Below are 18,285 nucleotides of genomic sequence, written 5' to 3' on the forward strand. Positions count from 1 at the left end.
AAACTGCCTTTGTCAGTGACATATGTACCAAATTTAAGCCCTTAATTTTAAGTTTTACATTTTTTGTAGTCCATGTTGTACTTACAATTTTATTCTCCTTTCTTCTAGAGGAGGTTATCCTTGCAGAAGAAAGAACGACAGAAGAAGAAAAATTACATATCATGGAAGGTAAGTTATAATTTCTTTGTACAATTTGCAACCAAATTTGTCCATGTAATATGCTAGTTCTGATTCCGTTCTGTGAAACAAGGGCTGATGACCCTGCCGGAAGATTTTGAGCGTTTTAAGTACAGCAGGGTACCTGTTCTGGACAATTTTGAATCCTATCACCTTCGTTGTTTTTTGAACCTCAAAAGTAAACCAATGCAGCCAAGTCTACTGTTATGGTTGGCCTGCTTAACTACACATAGTTTAACAGCCTTGTCTGCAGATCTTGAGCATGGTGAGTGCCATGGTATTGAACCCTCTACAAGCCAGGGTCGCCAACTTGCACAGTTTTCGTGTGAAATACACTTCTTTTATCTCAGAGGGGAGGAGGAAGTGTGAAAATCACTCTTTTTGGGTGTTAGTTTTCACTCACTTTGAACCTCAATAGTACTTCGTCAAAATTGTAATTAATCCAAAGAACAGGGTTACCCACTTGCACACTTTTCATTTGAAAAACACTCTTTTATACCACAGAGGTGATACACAAGCTTTGGCAGCCGTACGCGTACAATTTTTTTGACTTGCACTCTTTTTGAGCAAAGGTTACTCTTTTTTTTTACCTTGATTTGCACTCTTTTTAGACGTCAGTGGTTGGGAACCATGCTACAAACAGTACCAGTGACTATAACCTTTGCTGAGAAGGATAAGGTCATTCTATAATGGTCTATTCTATAAGGTCATCCATTAGGTTATTTTATGAGGTCGATTCATTCTAATAGGTTTATTCATTAGGACATTCTATAAGGTCTATTCTTCTTCTTATGAAGCAGTATTGTTACAGGAGGATTCTTGTGTTTTAGGGGATAACTACCTAATTGTAAATTTGCAAGTTTCACAATATTTTAAGACAGCAATCGAAATATATTTGCTTTGTCTTTTCATTTTTTTTTATTTTTTTTTTTTAATAACAGAAAGCCATCCTTGTTTGGTTTCTGAATTATTTTTTTTTCTTTTTTCGTCTAATATTTTTAAGTTAAAAAAAGGATAAAGAAAATTTCCTTTTATAAACATGACTTTCATTATTTGGAAGTTGATTAGAAAGTTTCAACATGACAGATGTTTATAGTTCCAATAATAACATCGTTGAAAACCATGTAAATAGAAACATTATTTATTGAAATCTTACGGTAATAATGAACTTCAACAATACTTCTGGGCAAAGACTCCCAGAAATTCTGGATTATATCCTAAATAGATTCACATATTGTTTCATCAGGATCTTCCCTTTTATCGTTTATACTTTTCTTTTGCCATAATTGTTGAACAAATTGCAACCCTGAATTAGGCTTAATTTTCTTCCGTTACCAAACACCAAGTTCCATCGTAAAATTCATAATGATAATTTGAAGGAAAAAAAAGTAAAATCCTTTGTGAAAGCACTTAAGAGACTGAAAGATCTAGAAAATTCTTATTAGAAACCTAGAAAAATTAAAAGTAAAAAAAACATAGAATCTGCAAAAAGATTTCACCAAGAATGGATTCATCATTAGGTGGGGTATACCTTTTGCTACCACTTCGTGTACTACCACTACATACAGTTTCTCATGTAATCTAGACAAATCACATGGTTAACAAATTCTCCTGTTTGGAAATTGCTAAATAAATCTGAGAAAAAAACCTTATCCCCTTCTCCCAGAAAAGGGACTTGTCCAGGAAAGAAACCTGTACTGGAAGAACATATAAATTTTTGTTGGATATAATTCATTTAAAGAACTTCATTATGAGGGAAAATTCGGTCGCTGAATTTCTTTTTCTGTCTCTCCCTATTTCTCTTTCTCTATCTCTCTCTGTCTATATTCCTCTCTCTCTTTCTATTTCTCTCTCACTCTCTCTCACTTCTTCCCTTTTTTTCTCTCACTCTTTCTATTTGTCTAAAGAATATTTCTTTTGTATAGCTAGAAAGATGCTGAAAATGTGTAGGAAAAAATTGGAAAATTGTCCTCAGAACCTGAGTTTAGCAGAACAAGGTTAACTTTTCTATCAGCACTAGTTGCACGTAGGAATAAAGATGTTGCACCGATAACACTATTAAGCTATTCCACAAGTTGGAGGCTTTTGCGCTAGTTCAAAAACCTTAAAATATTGCCTAAAAGAAAATGTATTTAGGTTTTGCCAAGTTCCTTTTTTAAGTGGGCTTTTAATCTCTTTTTTTTCTGGACAAAATTCTCAAATATACAAATCTATTGCTGTGAAAAGTCCATCACATACCAAATTATCTTGACGCTATAAGACATTTTTTTGTATGGCTGAATGTAATATAATACCAAGTTAATGTGAGTAAATGGTGCACATAAATCGTGAAACTGTTTATTCTTAGTTTTTTTTACGTTTTTTAGTAGTGTAAATAGTCCTGTGGAAATACTAAGTTGATCCGATTTGTGTGCTCTAAGTTCTTGCATTTTTTCATTCCAAGTCCATCTTTTTAATAAAAGCGATATAATTTTGTATAGCGAGCAAAAAATTTCATATCAGAACTAAGCGCCAAAACGTGCAGACTCGCTGTTTTTTGTTCTTCAATTTTTGTTGGAACAAAGCATATTCATACTTGGAAACTGTGTAACCTTGGGCTCTGGGTAAGATCTTCTGTTTACTCTGGTTTTGAACTTCAAAATAACTTAAGAGAAGTTTAATGTTCGTAAAGACAAAAGAAAAAAATTATATATTAATCCTGCGTTACTCATTCGAAAAGGCGTAAGTGATCCACAGTATATGAGCCAGTCACAAAACAATTTGGAAAATACATTAAACCAAATTATGCGGAAAAATCAAAAGTAGATTTAATATTGATGTTGATTTCAATGCAATTGTCTCTGGCTGTAACGTTTTTCTTACTACTTTCATGTTACAATTTTCTTCTCGATTTTGCTTGCTTGAGCGTGAAAGTGCTTCAGAAATATTTTAGAATGTGCTGAACGAAAAGAAACTGACTTAGTAATCGATACCCACGCCGTTAAAAAAAAGTCTAATGTTTTGTTGCCATAAGCTAAAAATACAAACAGTGACCTGATGCAGTAGTTTCCGCCACCTGGTGCATTTCTCAGAATGCCGGATGTGCCAACCAGTTCCGCTACGCTTCGAAAACTCCTACCACAGGTGCCATAGTTCCCACAACTTGGAATAGGTCTGCCCCAGTAGGTATATTTTCACCACACTTGGCACACACCACATTGTGTACACGATTTCTGAATTTCGATGCCTTCTCAAGAAACGTAGAAAGTTGACTTGGCAGGATTTACTTTTGAAAGGCCCTAAAATTGTAGAAAATGAATAAAATTAAAAATCTGCAAATATATTTTAAAAACTGTAAATGTATAGGAAATGTAAGTTTTAAGTCCTCTTAGCTTGGGTGCATAAAATTCATATTTGTGTCGATGTAGATGTTTTCCCTCTGCATGGTCCCTTTTCCCTCTGCATGGTCTTAAATTACTTTGATGGGGGGGGGGGTCATCTTTAGTGAAATACTGTTTTCAGGATTCGGTGGCAGCACGTTTTCTAATATGAAAGATGGTGCTGTGGGTTCAATTTGCTCTATCGGAAGATATCCCTCTAGCGACTGTTCGCTATCCACAATTTGTCAAGTTAACATTGGTAGTCAATTTCTCAATTCAGTTTAAAATTGACAGTTGAGAAACCATATTGTGACAAGCCTTATTCAGTGCAATGCTTTGACGAATACTAGTGACAAGTTAAACTGAGTCTCTTCCAATAAAACAGTTTGGACTCGAATACCAACTACTCCAATGGAAAATAATCAGATAAATTTAATTTAGTAATAAAACATTATACATTAACAAATTTCCTCTTTTACATTTGCCTTACTAATGAAATCATAGCAAACGACAATGTTATTTTACGATTTTGATGACGCATCGTGCCATGATCACGTGCCATCGTGATATATTTTAATGCTAGATTTATGCGGACCATGGCTAACAAAAAATGACAGGAAAAGGAAAACATGACAAAAATCACCAAAAATATTGTATTTCTTTACACATAGTCTCTCTTTATACTTGTAATCAACTTCTCAAATTCTTATTCTATTTTCCCGCTGTCTCTGTAGCCTACTATTTAAAAAACTCTCTCTAGAAAACCACTACACGCAATTACTTCCCCACATATAAGAAGCTACATCAATTTTTTTATTATTTGATGATGATGATATGTTTGTTTAACAACAATAACCATCTACAATCAAACCCACGTATTCTACCCCACGTATAAGAAACTACATCCGATTTTTTTATTATTTGATGATGATGATATGTTTGTTTAACAACAACAACCATCTACGTTCAAACCCACGCATTCTACCCCACGTAGAAGAAACTACATCCGATTTTTTATTATTTGATGATGATAATATGTTTATTTAACAACAACAACTATCTACATACAAAAATCAGTGTGATGCACCCAAAAATGGAAGAACATTGAAATATTATATAATTTAGTGCTATTTATGTCCTCTAACACTAAAATCTCATAACTGTTTAATTTCAATTTATTTCTGTTTTTGGTAATAGTTCTCGCTTTTGATGATTTACAGGTTAAATTATTTAGCAAGTGTTTTTGCATATTTTTTTTCTGTTTTAAGGGTTTGATTAATATTTGATATTTTTGATCGTAAGCGTTATCATTTGTCTTTTCTAAAAATATTTATATTGTAGCTTACTCCTCATTTTTTGTGGGAGATGAAGAATATAAGATAAAAATAAAATAAAAGCAGAATTAAATCATTCATCCTGAGAGACCTAAAAATGCTGATACTGCTTTTTGATTATCAGTTTTTTTGTTTATGCTTTATACGTTTGCCCAGTCACAAAAACACTTTATATTTGCTTACTTAAAAGCTTCACTTATAAGCTCTCTGTCGTACATTAGAGGCTATTAAAGTATGTTTTAGGTCTGATCTTATTTTCCTTGAAAAATGGAGAATGAAAAGGAATTTAATTGTGTATTTGATCTTGAAAAGCACTTGGTTACTATAGATGCAAAGAAGCCATTAAAAAGGATAGTAAAGTTAAAATCTTTAAGTAAAAGAAATATAAGACGATAGAATCATTTCTCTACACAGTAAACAACTTTAACAACTATTGTCGATTATTTAAGAAAATAATTAAGAAAATTTCACAAATAAAGTTTTCAAGGAAAAGTAAAAAGCTACAATAAACAAAGGATGAGCGTAAATAAATATAAATAATTTTTCAAGCATAAAACTATAAATCACATTCGATAGATAAATAAATCCTAAAACGAACAGAAACCAATATGAATAATCGAGTCAAACTAAAAAATAAACAGAAACAAAGAGGAATGGGGCTGACACACTTCGTGCCTTTGAAAGACCACAACAGAATTTTCATTTTCACTAAAAACAATCATTTTTCAACTGTGTTTTTATTTCTCATAATATCGAAAAAAAATCATTACCGTAGCAAAGATCACTGAAAAAATGAATATAGATTGACAGTTTACTATATATATATATACTGATATTTATTCTTCAGAGTCTTAATAATTTTTCATTTACATTTCTAATTTTTACTTTTTACATTTTTACCTCCTGCTTTATACCCTATTTCAGCCCTTGAATATCCCACCTGTATATCTTGACAACCGTATATCTGTATATCTATAACACTAAACCATTTTAATTAAATTCAATAGTAGCAGTAATAGAAGTAGCAGCTGTAGTGGCAAAGTAGTAGCAGAAATATTGGTAGCCCTGGAAGCTTCAGCCAAATACCCTAAGGCGTTGCTGAGGTTATGCTAATACTTCCCTTTGATAACCTAAATATATATAATACGTTTTGAATCACTTCGACAGTATCCTCATCATTCCTTAAGAGTTTTACTAATATACTTAGAATTAACAATAGTAGCAGTCATAGTACCAGAAGTAATAGTAGGAGTATTGGGAGAAATATTAGTGGTAACAGTAATTTTTGGTATTAGTATTAGTATTAGTGGTAAAGCATTAGTAGTAGTAGCAGTAATGGTATTCATAATGTGCCTTTTTAGTCTAGTTTAGTATCCCCTCTTCATGCCCTGACAGTTTCAACTTAATACTTTGAGCTGTTTCTGAGATATTGTCCGATACGTCTTTTTGATAACCTGTGTGCATATAGTGTATTTGGATTTAGCCCAACATCCCCCTCTACAGCTCTTGGAAATTGCACATTAAAACCAATAATCTTAGTACTAGTAGTACTACTAGAGGTAGCAGTAGTTATACTACTAGTACTAGTATTAGTAGTATACATATAATGCATTTCTGTTAGTTCAAAATAGGCCTCGCCATGCCTTTGAAGATTCAAATTCTGTTTGCAGGTTGTGTTTGCAAATGTAAGACCCAAAGATGCAAATGATGTTTCTTATTTAGTCCAACATCCCCCTAAACATTCCTTGAAAGCTTCATTTTAATACTCGTTGCTTCAGTGGTAACAATAGTCATATTACTAGTGGTAATAATAGTCATATTAGAAGTGGTAGTAGTAGTAATAGTAGTTGCAGCATTAGTGGAAGCATGTGCTAAGTGTCATATTATCAACATCTCCCTTAACATGCTCTAAAAACTGAATGCCCTTTTTGGTTATTATAATCCTTACATTAGGTAGTAGTAGTATAAGTAGCAGTTGTAACAGTAGAAAAGCTATAGTAAAAAGTAGTAGTTGTAGTAGTAGCAGTAGTAAAAGTATTAGTAGTAGTAGCATACAAATATTACCTTTTGATTCGTTCAACATTCCCCATAACATAGAATGTTTCAGCTTAATGTCAAAATATATTCCTATGATATTGCTGATACGCTCTTTCGAAAACCTGTATGCACAAAATGCGTGTTTTGATTCACTTCGAAATTCTTCTGAGTGTTCCCTATTTCGCCCTATAGCCTTAGCCTGGTAGTATAATAGTAATTGTAGTAACGGTAGTAGGAGCATTAGAAGTATGTGTAGTCGTGTGTACATATTTTCTTATCGTCAGTTGAAAGTTCCTTTGGTCATACCCTGAAAGTTTCAATTTATTAATTTATCCGTTCATAAGATATTAGTTATTTCTTTTTTTGACAGCCTGTAAAGCCCCTAATGTGTTGATTTGGTGTAACTTTCCCTTGAATATTCTCTAAAATTTTTACCTTAATTGGTAAAATTAAATCAGTAAAATGACCTTAATTTTTACCTAAATTGGTGCAACTTTCCCTTGAATATTCTTTGAAAATTTTCCTTTAATACCCTTAGCCTTAGCAGCTGTTGCAATAAGAGTAATACTAGTAGAAGTAGTAGTGGTAGTAGTATCAGTAGCAGCAATAGTAGTAGCTTTAGTTTTAGTGTGTACAAATTACATTGTAGTCCGTTCATCATACCCTTTATGGGTATGAAAGGTACCACTTATATACTCTATCCATTCATCCATTCTAATCCATGAATTCTAATTTATTCCTGAGATAGGCCCTTTTGACATTCTGTATGAATATAATGTATTTTTATTTATCTCAACACTCTCCTAAACAGTCCCTGAAAACTTCACTTGAATGCCCTTGGCCTTTTTGTACATTGACGATAAAACAAGCCCCCTTCTCTGATAACAAAATACTACATATAAGCATAGGGCAAATTGCGTAACTTAGAGTCCTTGACCAAGGGCTGTGGGGGTGGGGTAAATTCCCCAGAGGCATATTGACCTTTTAACTATGGTGAACAAAATGACTATTTTAAAATTTTTATCCAAAAAACATGGGGGAAAAGGTGCGTGAGAGGGGGGCTGGTTACTCTCCAATATCTTTTGACTCTTAAAAAGGGCACTAAACCCTTCAATTTCAAGTCAATGAGCCCATTCCAGAGTTGTTATGACAACTCCTTCCGTACGAAGTGCTTTTGTGATAAAAAAAAAAAAAAACGACGAATAAAATTATCTATGCCCACTTTGTTTCTTAGGCGGCACTATTCCACTGCCCACGAAAGTATCAACTTAAATAACCGGTTTAAGGAGAATCGTTTTTCATCTTCTTTTTCTTTTTTTTCTTTTTTTTGCCGAGCCATTGGTTTTTCTATTTTTTAATGAATATCAGAGAGTATAGCTTAATTGAGCATTTATTTTGATGTTGGACTTACTAAAACACAATTTCTATACGGAGGTTGTGAAATAGACACATCGGGCATATTTTCTGAATGGCTTGGGGCATTGAGTTGAAGCTTTCAGGGTATGTCGAGGGTTGAGGGGGTTGTCTAACTATTCAAAAAGCACTAAACATATACAATTGCTTCTACCATTAGTGCTACTGCTGCCACTGCTACTTCTCCTACTTCTACTTCTACTGCTACTTCTGTTAACATTACTACTGCCACTACTGCTGCTACTATTACTACCCGAGACTAAGGCTACAATAGTAAGATATCCATGGAATGTCGAGGGGATTTTAAACTAAATAAAAATACAGTCTATCTAAGATTTCGGGGCATGTTGTTAGGAATATTGAACAAACCTAAGGCACTATATGCATATTACTACGATCACTACTACTACCACAACTGTTACTTTTACTACTACTACAACTACTACTGATACTATTACTATTTCTACTTTTACTACTACTACTACTACAGCTACTCCTACCACTACTACTACTTCAACTACTGCCACAACTATTACTGTTACTATTACTACCACTACTGCTATTAATGTTAATACTACTTCTAGGGCTAAGTGTATTAAAGTGTAACTTTTAGGGAATGTTGAGGGGATGTTTATCTAAATTATAAAACACCCTCTACGTAAAGACTGTGAAAAGGGCGTATAAGTAATATCTCAGGAACAGCTTATACTATTAAGTTGAAACTCTCAGGTCATGTATGAAAGAGATATTAAACAAACCAAAAGGCAACATTTGAATACAACTACTACTATTAAGGCTAAGGCTATAAGGGTGAAAGTTCCAGGCTGAAAGGGGATTTTGAAATAAATCAAAGCAAACTATGTGTATGTAGATTGTCAAAAAGGCGTATCAGCAATGTCTCATAAACAGCTTATGGTTTTAAATTTAAACACTTGGGGTGTGTTAAGGAGATGGTTAAACCAATCTGAGGAAACCATGTGCATCCGGGTTATTAAAATGGCGTATCTAAAGTACCGTAGGAATTTCTATGGGAATCCATTTAAAACTTCCATGGTATATTGAGCTGAATCAAAAGACAGTATGTGTATCCAGATAGTCAAAAGGACGCATCTGCAATATCTCAAGAACAACGAAGGGTATTGAATCAGGACCTTCGAGGCATATTAACGGAAATGTTGAACTAAATAAAAAAGAAAACACTATATGCATTCAAAGTTGTCAAGAGCGTTTACTTGCGATATCTCTGGAATTCCTAGGGGGAATTATGTTGAAACGCTGTTGTTTTGATTGACATTGGTGTGCAATCAGGGTCTTAATGTGATGACGGTCAGGCCCGTAGAAGCCCAAAATTTATGCAGTTTTTCGATCCATTTACTTTAGTAATTTCTTATAATACAACTGTAATCAAAATGTTTTGTAAAATTTTGTCCAATATATAAAGCAAGCCTAAATCATGATTCTTAAAACGAAAAGACACAACTAAGTTATAGAAATACTCCTTTCATTAACCAATAAAAAAAAACTATGCCAATTAAAAAGGGACACAATATAAATTAACAGAAAAATAAAGAAGTACATGAAACCCAAAACAAGTGGGTTCAAAGTTAATATCACTCAATATCAAAGTTAATACCCAACTGAAAAACAAAGATAAGTCACTATAGGAAAATAAGTGAAACCAAAGACCCACGGAAATGACACTAAATAATCAGCTTAACCTTAAAACGAACAGAATATACCTGAAACAGGAGTAGGGTTAGCACCCACCATATTTTTCAACTAAGCCAGAACTTCAGTTGCCCTTTACTGAAAGCATATACATACATACACACATATATATATATATATATATATATATATATATATATATATATATATATATATATATATATATATATATATATATATATATATATATATATATATATATATATATATATATATATATATATATATATATATATATATATATATATATATATATATATATATATTAAGCATATTAGCCATACTCCTGTTTGCTGCGTTTTCCGTTCAATTGAGGTTTAAATCGATCATTTAAATTTGATTATAATTTAACTTGAATGTTTATTATTTTATGACGTCAACCAAATTTTATACGAGCAATTAAATATTATTTAAGTAAACCATTTTCTAGGTTCAATAGCCTTCTCGAATATAAGGAGTTTGGGATTGACATTGGAAAAAGGGCTAGGAAGCACAGTGGCGGATCCAGGGGGTAGGAGGGACCGCGACCCCTAAAAATTTTCCTTGCACCCTCGTTTTTTTCTCTCTTTACCATATTTTTTTAAACTTATTGATTTGTTCAGTTATTGGCACCCTTGTCACATTTGCCCCCTCCCCCCATTCAAGATTTTGCTCTAGATCCCCCTTCGGGAAAGCATTAAGAGAGGGTCAATGTAACGCAAAATTGACTCCTTTCATTCATTCCAGTCAAGTACACGGGGAGTAATGCGGTAAGGACTAGGGTAAAAAAAGACAGGGCTACCACCTGCTTTCCTGTGGGATGAATGTGGAGTCTTTGGATTTTCCTTATATTACCAAGCACTGTTGTTTTTGGCTGTCTGCCGCACAACAAAATAATTCCCAGGCTGAGTTTAGCTTAGGTTTATTTATTCAAAGAAATTATAATATATCACTCATTTCTGGTTGTTCCATTCCTTCAGAAATCGCTGAACGAGGGCAATTCTACTAGAGCCATGTAGGCGTGTGAAACTTAATATTCCAATCTGTATTTCACAGTAAATAATTACATAAAACAAGAGAAAAAAATAGAAAATTAAATAATGTTCAAGATTAACAGATTAATTAAATTAATATACAAAATGACAACAAGAGGGAAAGGGAATAAAATATAAAAGAAAGTAAAATTAGAAGATTATCACAAAGCGGCTTATAATTAAGTAATTCATGATGTACAAACTTAATTGTACATGTCCCAGATCACATAGTTTTTCACTGTTCATTTTCACTGTCATAAAGTTTTGACAAGCAAGTGCCATATTGGTCTATCTTCAGTAACTTTAATCTCCTACTATTATTTATCCCACTATTGCCCCCTAACATCTGAATTAAGGTCATAAGACAACACCTGTTTTGAAAAGGCTCCATTCACATTCAGACTCAGATCACACAATTCAGATCACAATTGTGAATCACAAAATTCACACTCAGACAAACACGACCAAACAGGTTTGGTCGTAATCGATGATGCTTGTTAGTCAGCCCTAAACATGAATGCCGTTAATATTGCGTTCCTCAGTCTTTCGTAGAACTGACCCCCTGTTGAACTGACCCCCCTGTTATTAAGCTGCTGATCCCCTGTTGAACTGACCCCCCTGTTATTAAGCTGCTGATCCCCTGTTGAACTGACCCCCCTGTTATTAAGCTGCTGTATATGCTTGAGGCTATGCTAAATGCTTGAGGCTTTTAGGGATATTCATATCTTGGCTAGTTTTAAATGATTTATTACTCAACTAATTTATTAATACAATGTGCATATGATTTATTAATCTATTAGACTGCATTGAACTTTAATGTGTATTCATACACATTCTGCGAGACAGTCCGATATAATTCGTCGTCCGCTTGCTATTTCCCGTAGATCTCAATTTTCTCTTCTGCATCTAGGACCCCATGCATGGAATTGTTTACCTACGACTTTGAGAAATATGGATAGTTTTCTTGAATTTCGGCGGGAATTAAAGCTATTTTGCCTTAATATTTATGGTTTTGATAGTTGAGTGGACCTCAAGTGCAGCCAAGATGTTGGTTTTGATTTTGGTGATACTGGTAAAATGATCTTAGTTTCTTTTTGTTTTGTCTCTTTTGAAGTGTAATTCCGTTTCGATTGAAATGCAGGGTAATTGATTTTTTTTTTTCTTCTTTTCTTTTCTTTTTTCTTTTCCTTTTCTTTTCTTTTTATTTTTTTCTTCTTTTTCGTATTGTTTTTATTTGTATGTGTATTGGGGTTGTAAGCCCAAACAAGCTTTGCTTCGGGCCATTTGCTTGTTTTGTTTTGTTATTTATATTAATAAACCCATCTTCCTCTCTCAAATGTATTAAATATGTTTCATATGTAGCCAGAAGGCGTGCAGCTGCAAAGCGAAAAAAATTAAAACATCTTGGCAAAAGTAAAAGCACAGACACTGAAGACGAAGACAATGAAGAAGAAATAGAAGAAGGTAATTTGTAAATTAATCTTTTTATTTTTTTGTACACTCTGGTACACTTTTGATGTTTATACTGTTTGGGATATCCTCATTTGGTCTAAAATTAACCTTAGAAAAAAGGATTGATCTCGAAAGATACAATTAGACACTTGAAAAAAAAGAGGCAAATTATTAAAAATTATATTTATAATCATCAGTGTTCATACTATCATTTATACCAATGCAAAAGTTTGGAGAGTGTTAAAAATCTGACCCTGTTCTTTTTTTTCTTTTTTTTTTAAACCAAACATATTATTCCGTTTATCTGAAAACTCTGTCCTATCCTTTTAAAATCTAATTGGTTTTAAAACCCTTTTAAGTTGAAAAATCTCTGACAAACAGCACTCTGACAAATAGAAAAACATTTGTTTCTCAAAAATTTGCATATTAAAATTTTTTGCGTGAAAAAACGTTCTAGATAGGTCACGACTTTTGGACAAATTATTTAGAACCTTAGTTTCGAAAAAAAAACCTTTTACATATGAATAACGTAACATTCATATGTGTTTCTAATCATTCTGTTACATTTATTAATATTTACCAGCCAGATTAACACTGTGGGTAGCGCATCAAAATCCTATCCCGGAACGCTGGTCTCGCATAAGTCGAATTTTTCATTAGAATATTTTTTTTTTCATAAATGTTTTTTTCCAACAGTTTTCGTATGAATGACGTCCAAGATTACTTGAAATAGTTATAATGAACTTAGCAGAGATCACCATCTCTGCTAAATATATTAAACACGCGTCACAATTTAATCTGATTGTCAATAGTACAGAAAAATTTCTCAGCATAAATATGCAAAAGCTTTTGCCGAATAAAATAAAATAAAAGCCGTGAAAAAAAACGGTCTTTCTTTTCACCGAGCACAGATCGATCTCACCGTTTTAACTCTATAAGGAATGATAACGCATTCCTTATTAATGACATTTGCAAAAAGGGCATTTATCTGATAAAAGGGCCGAAAGCCCCATCATTGTGTATTTACCAACAACTTTTCATTGATCGCGCGGATCAATTATAAAATTATTTACAAGTTATGCAATAGCAGAAACAATCTGCATAAAGGAGGTAAGACAATAGTAGACTTAAAACCTTATCCAAGAAACCCAAAAGAAATCGCATTTTAATGGTTGAATTCTCCTTTTATGTCATTCCTAAAATGTATTTTGAAGGTAGCCCAAGACATGATTATGAAAACACTTGGCAATATAAAATATTGACGATAGTGAGAAGATTCTGGTACAAATTTTGGTTCTTTGTTGATGTTTTTCGTTCGATATTTAAGCTATCTAGCAAAAAAAATTAACAAGGGTTGTACGACAGTTTCTTGAGATGGCATAACACTCCAGGCTAAAACATTTGTAAAGTGTAGAAGGCTTGTTTTATTGAAGATGAGGATAAAGATATAAGTCCCCATCTTCTATTAAAATGTCTCGACGAAAGGTACTTATAACGTGCATACGCATGTGTATTTTCTAGTACAGTCTAGCCAATCTGAAGAAATGACTTGAAAGTTTTTTTTTCTAATAGTCAGTCATTAATGCAGCCCTGGACTAGACCATCACCCAGAATTATTCTCCACATTATTAGCAAATAAACTTCAAAGTAGTTATAATTAACCATTTAATGATTCATCGTATTTTTTTTCAAGCGAACGTTTTCAGTTGTTTTTTTTTTTCGTAAATATAATTTATTGACGATAACCGTGGTCTCTGCCCTCTGCCAGCATCATTTGTCATATTAATGGAAAATTTATAGGCAATAATCTGGCTACAATGCATTATATATTTATATTAATATACATTTATAATTCATGAATAATTTATTAGATAATGACTGGCTTCAATACTTTCAAAAACAATCCTATTAGTTATAATGGATGGAAAAAGCTCTGGTATAATAGGAAGTCTTTTAAAGTCTCGCGGTTTAATCTTCTTTGGAGTTAATATAAAGTTTGAGTGAAATACTGTCTATTTAATTTCTAAAACTTAAATAATGGTTTTACCACAAGAACGAATACAACATGCCGGTCCTACATATTCGATCAAAAGATATTCAGGTCACATAAAACATTTGGTCATAACTATTAGAAATCATGACATAAAAAGCCATGATATTGGCCATGTGACATTTTTTTTCATCATTGGGCTTCCTTTAAGTCCATAATTAGATAAACTAACCTTTATTTACCTTTTTTACCTTTACAGAAATTCCGAAGAAGAAACTCAGAGGTAACAAAACACGCGTGTGTTTAGATTAGATTTAGATTAGTTTGGATTAGACTGGCCTGTTTAGATTAGATTAGACATGTGTGTGTTTATATTAGATTTTGGTGTGGGTAGTAGAAATATAGTTACTATAGCTGGTAGAAGCAGTAGTATTTATTTTTATAAGGTTTTGTAAGTCCGTTACGGACCATATCAAGTTTGGAAAAAGAAACCAGCCTCATAGCTGTAAACATACTGTCACCGGACTTCCTCCTTCGGTAATTGTTTTGTGTGGCTTTTAATGAGTTTTTTTTAAAGCTTCTTATTTTATAATTGGTACCTCTGCTTTCGAACTGTTTACCAAGAAAAAAATTCTCCATTTAGAAGACAAAAAAAAATTAAAGAAATAGCACTCAAGCATAGACTATATGCAAATTGAAAAAAAATACAATGTGTTAATAAAAAACATTTCCCAAGAATTAAAAATAATCTGGTGTTCAATGTACCCCTTATTCAACTTTATTGAAAGAAAACACTTGAAAACACTTAACATACCAAGGACACGAAAAAAAAACATTTTTGGCCTTCTGGGCCCATTTTAGGTCTGCTTAAAACTGAAAAACCTTGATATTGTAGCATTTTTAGGGCATTGTCACATTTTCATCAGTGTTGCCACATGGAACTATGAAATTGGATAAGCAAAATTTTTAGATAATTTTATTATACTTTTTGTCCGAAAAAATTTAAATATCAATAATTTGTTGATTCCTTAAGACAGCTACACATTCAAAGGAAAGTTCCACCTTCCTGAGATGGTCGATGCCGTTTGCTTCTACCTTTGTTTTTTGTTATTTTTTACCCATATTTTTCCTTTTCCAGTTCAGTACCCCCTACTTCCAATGCCGTTTGCTTCTACCTTTGTTTTTAGTGATTTTTTACCCATATTTTTCCTTTTCAAATTCAGTACCCCCTACTTCCAAAAACTACGTAACTTCATAAGATCTTTTTTCTTATAAGAAAAATGAATTACCAATTCTCTTTTTTAAGCTATTTATATTGTGCAAGTTACCACTTAACAAATTAATCGAAAATTATTTAATTTTCACGGTCCTTGGTACTCTAAATCAATACTGCTAAATATATTATGGTTGAATAATAATAAATAGAATGTAGATGTTGTCACATATTTTACTCTCCTGATTGACATTCGAATATACTTCTGGAACCCATTAAATTCGAATTTAGAGGAGCATTTGTAGTTTTGGTGTGTTTATGCTAGTATTTCTAGAACGATAGGAAAGAGACTTTTCTTTGAAAACTCACAGACTAACTTTATTTTCTTATGTACTATGTCTCTGTATAGCTATATTTTTTTTTAGTTGGTTTTGGTCTATTTTTGATAAGTCCCTTGTTAGGTTTAAAAGTAGTTTATATGGTTTTAGTTTGGCTGTCTTTTTGATTTTGTGGCTTACTAAAATCTATTCTGGCTAAGTAGCGATAGAGACTGAAAGAAACTGTGTATACCCAAGCTATCAAAATAGCGTATATGCCTTATATGAGGAATACTTTTGAAGTTTTTAACAAGGCGGTTGGAACAGCTTTAAATTCAACCCAATAAATACACTTCTGTCTTTTAAGGTATTAATATTTTCTGTCAACCAATGATTTAATTAAATTCTTTCTTATATTTTTTCTTGTTTTTGTAGTCATTACAAAATCAATAACTAATTCTTGTTTACTGAAAACAATCACACCTTGAACAATGGCTTTGATATTCAGCCACTTGATGGACAACTGAATTACTACATTGGTTTCACATATTTTTTTTTTGCCCCTTTTTTATTTTTTTCATGGATTGAAGTATGACATGCTTCTCGTGAATGTATATTATTGTATTTTTGTTCAAATATTGCTCTAATTAATTAATAAAACAAGGACAAAATATGCTGAAGTGGAATCTTGAGTTAGAGTTATGCTTGAGTTCAAAGCAATATGCTTGAGTTAGAAATGTGGATGAGTAGAAATACATATTTTTGTCATTCACCCCCCCCCTGGGAATGTCCTCTGATAACACCATATTTTGTTATGTATGTAGGTCTACTATGGTTAATTGTCATTTTCTTCTTTCATGGTAGGGAGCATAAACACACGGAGCATGAAATGTGTGCATTTGTGTTGAATGCATGGGGCTTTTTGTTCTGCGATAAACTACCAATAGTGGTAGAAAAAATATGTTTCAAATTTGTAAGTTTCAGTTTTAAATAATTACGTCGTTAATTTTATATCGTCGGTAGTTTCGTCGATAAGTGATAACATTGATTATAATATATTTAGCGCAATTATTAGCTTTTTGCTGTTTTCGTGAGAGGGAGTAAAGAGTGAAGCTCTGAGCAGAAAGGGGTGGTGTATAAGTGTGAACTTTTGAGGGTTGTTGTTGAATAGTTGAGGGTGTGAACAAGAGGGTTTTGTTCTGCGATAAATTAAAAGTAGTAGAAGAATAATTAGTTCATATTAATTTTTCATTGATTAATTCAAAAGCTTTCATTAATTTTTTCATTAATTAATTCAATGACTTTTTAGGAGGTAAATTGTATTTTTTTTATCGAGGGTTTTAAATTAATTATGTAGAATGAAGATTAATATAACTGGTATGATGATTTCTTCCTGTTGAAGTGGTAAACAGATTTGGTAATAAGTGAGTAATTATATAAGGGTAATTTCTTATGAGTTTAATTAATATGAATAATTTCGAATAATTACCTTTTCGAATGGAAATAAAAATGGATATAAGGCCAACGTTAATACTGGACAAAACAAATATAATATTTGTTTATGTTTATTTATACTTTAAATATTTTATATATTTTCAAAATATTTTTAATATGCTTTATATATTTCCTGGAAACAACCCATTCCCTGCTTCAGCGCTACGCTCACATTTTCTGAGCCAAAATGCAAACGAAACAAAGGGCATAAAAATAAAAATCTCATTCTTACTCAATCTTATAGAAATCCACTCTCGATTGCTATTTCTTTATTTTTGAGTCTTTGTTACGGCAGGCTAATATGGTTTACAAAACTATTAATACTTCTAAATTCGTATTATTGGCTATATATTTTCTATGTAGTTGAAAATAATGAAAATACTTTCTCAATGAAAATCAAAGAACAAATCTGAACTCTAAATAATAATAAAGTATAAAATAGCTTCTACAATCAAAAAATTATAGAACTACAAGTATAATTATAAATTAGGTTCTACAAATATCAAACTTACATTGATCAGATGTTGCTTTGATTGACGGGATAAAACCCATAACGAATTGAAGTTACAGTGAAGATTCAATTCATAATAAAAGCAATATAAATTACCCCGTGTAAGTTTGGTTTTGCTACGCTTCTTAAATTCCTTACAAAGAGTATCATTTGCACTTTACTGAAAACTGAATAGATTTTTTCAATGTAATTTTTTGAAGCCAAATTTTATTCAAGTTAAAAGTATTAACTTAAGAGAAAATATAGA

General features: G+C 32.2%; 1 protein-coding gene across 1 annotated transcript in view; it reads left to right on the forward strand.

Moving 5' to 3' along the window:
* Positions 1 to 18,285, forward strand: part of LOC136043745 (voltage-dependent calcium channel type A subunit alpha-1-like) — a gene marked incomplete at its 3' end in the record, with an annotated part of 199,168 nt that overhangs the window by 109,983 nt on the left and 70,900 nt on the right. Inside the window, 3 exon segments of the mRNA XM_065728664.1 lie at positions 109 to 168; positions 12,424 to 12,525; positions 14,763 to 14,786. Coding sequence (XP_065584736.1) covers positions 109 to 168; positions 12,424 to 12,525; positions 14,763 to 14,786 — 186 coding nt within the window.

Source organism: Artemia franciscana, unplaced genomic scaffold, assembly GCF_032884065.1.
Source record: "Artemia franciscana unplaced genomic scaffold, ASM3288406v1 Scaffold_904, whole genome shotgun sequence".
NCBI classification, from domain to species: Eukaryota; Metazoa; Arthropoda; class Branchiopoda; order Anostraca; family Artemiidae; genus Artemia; species Artemia franciscana.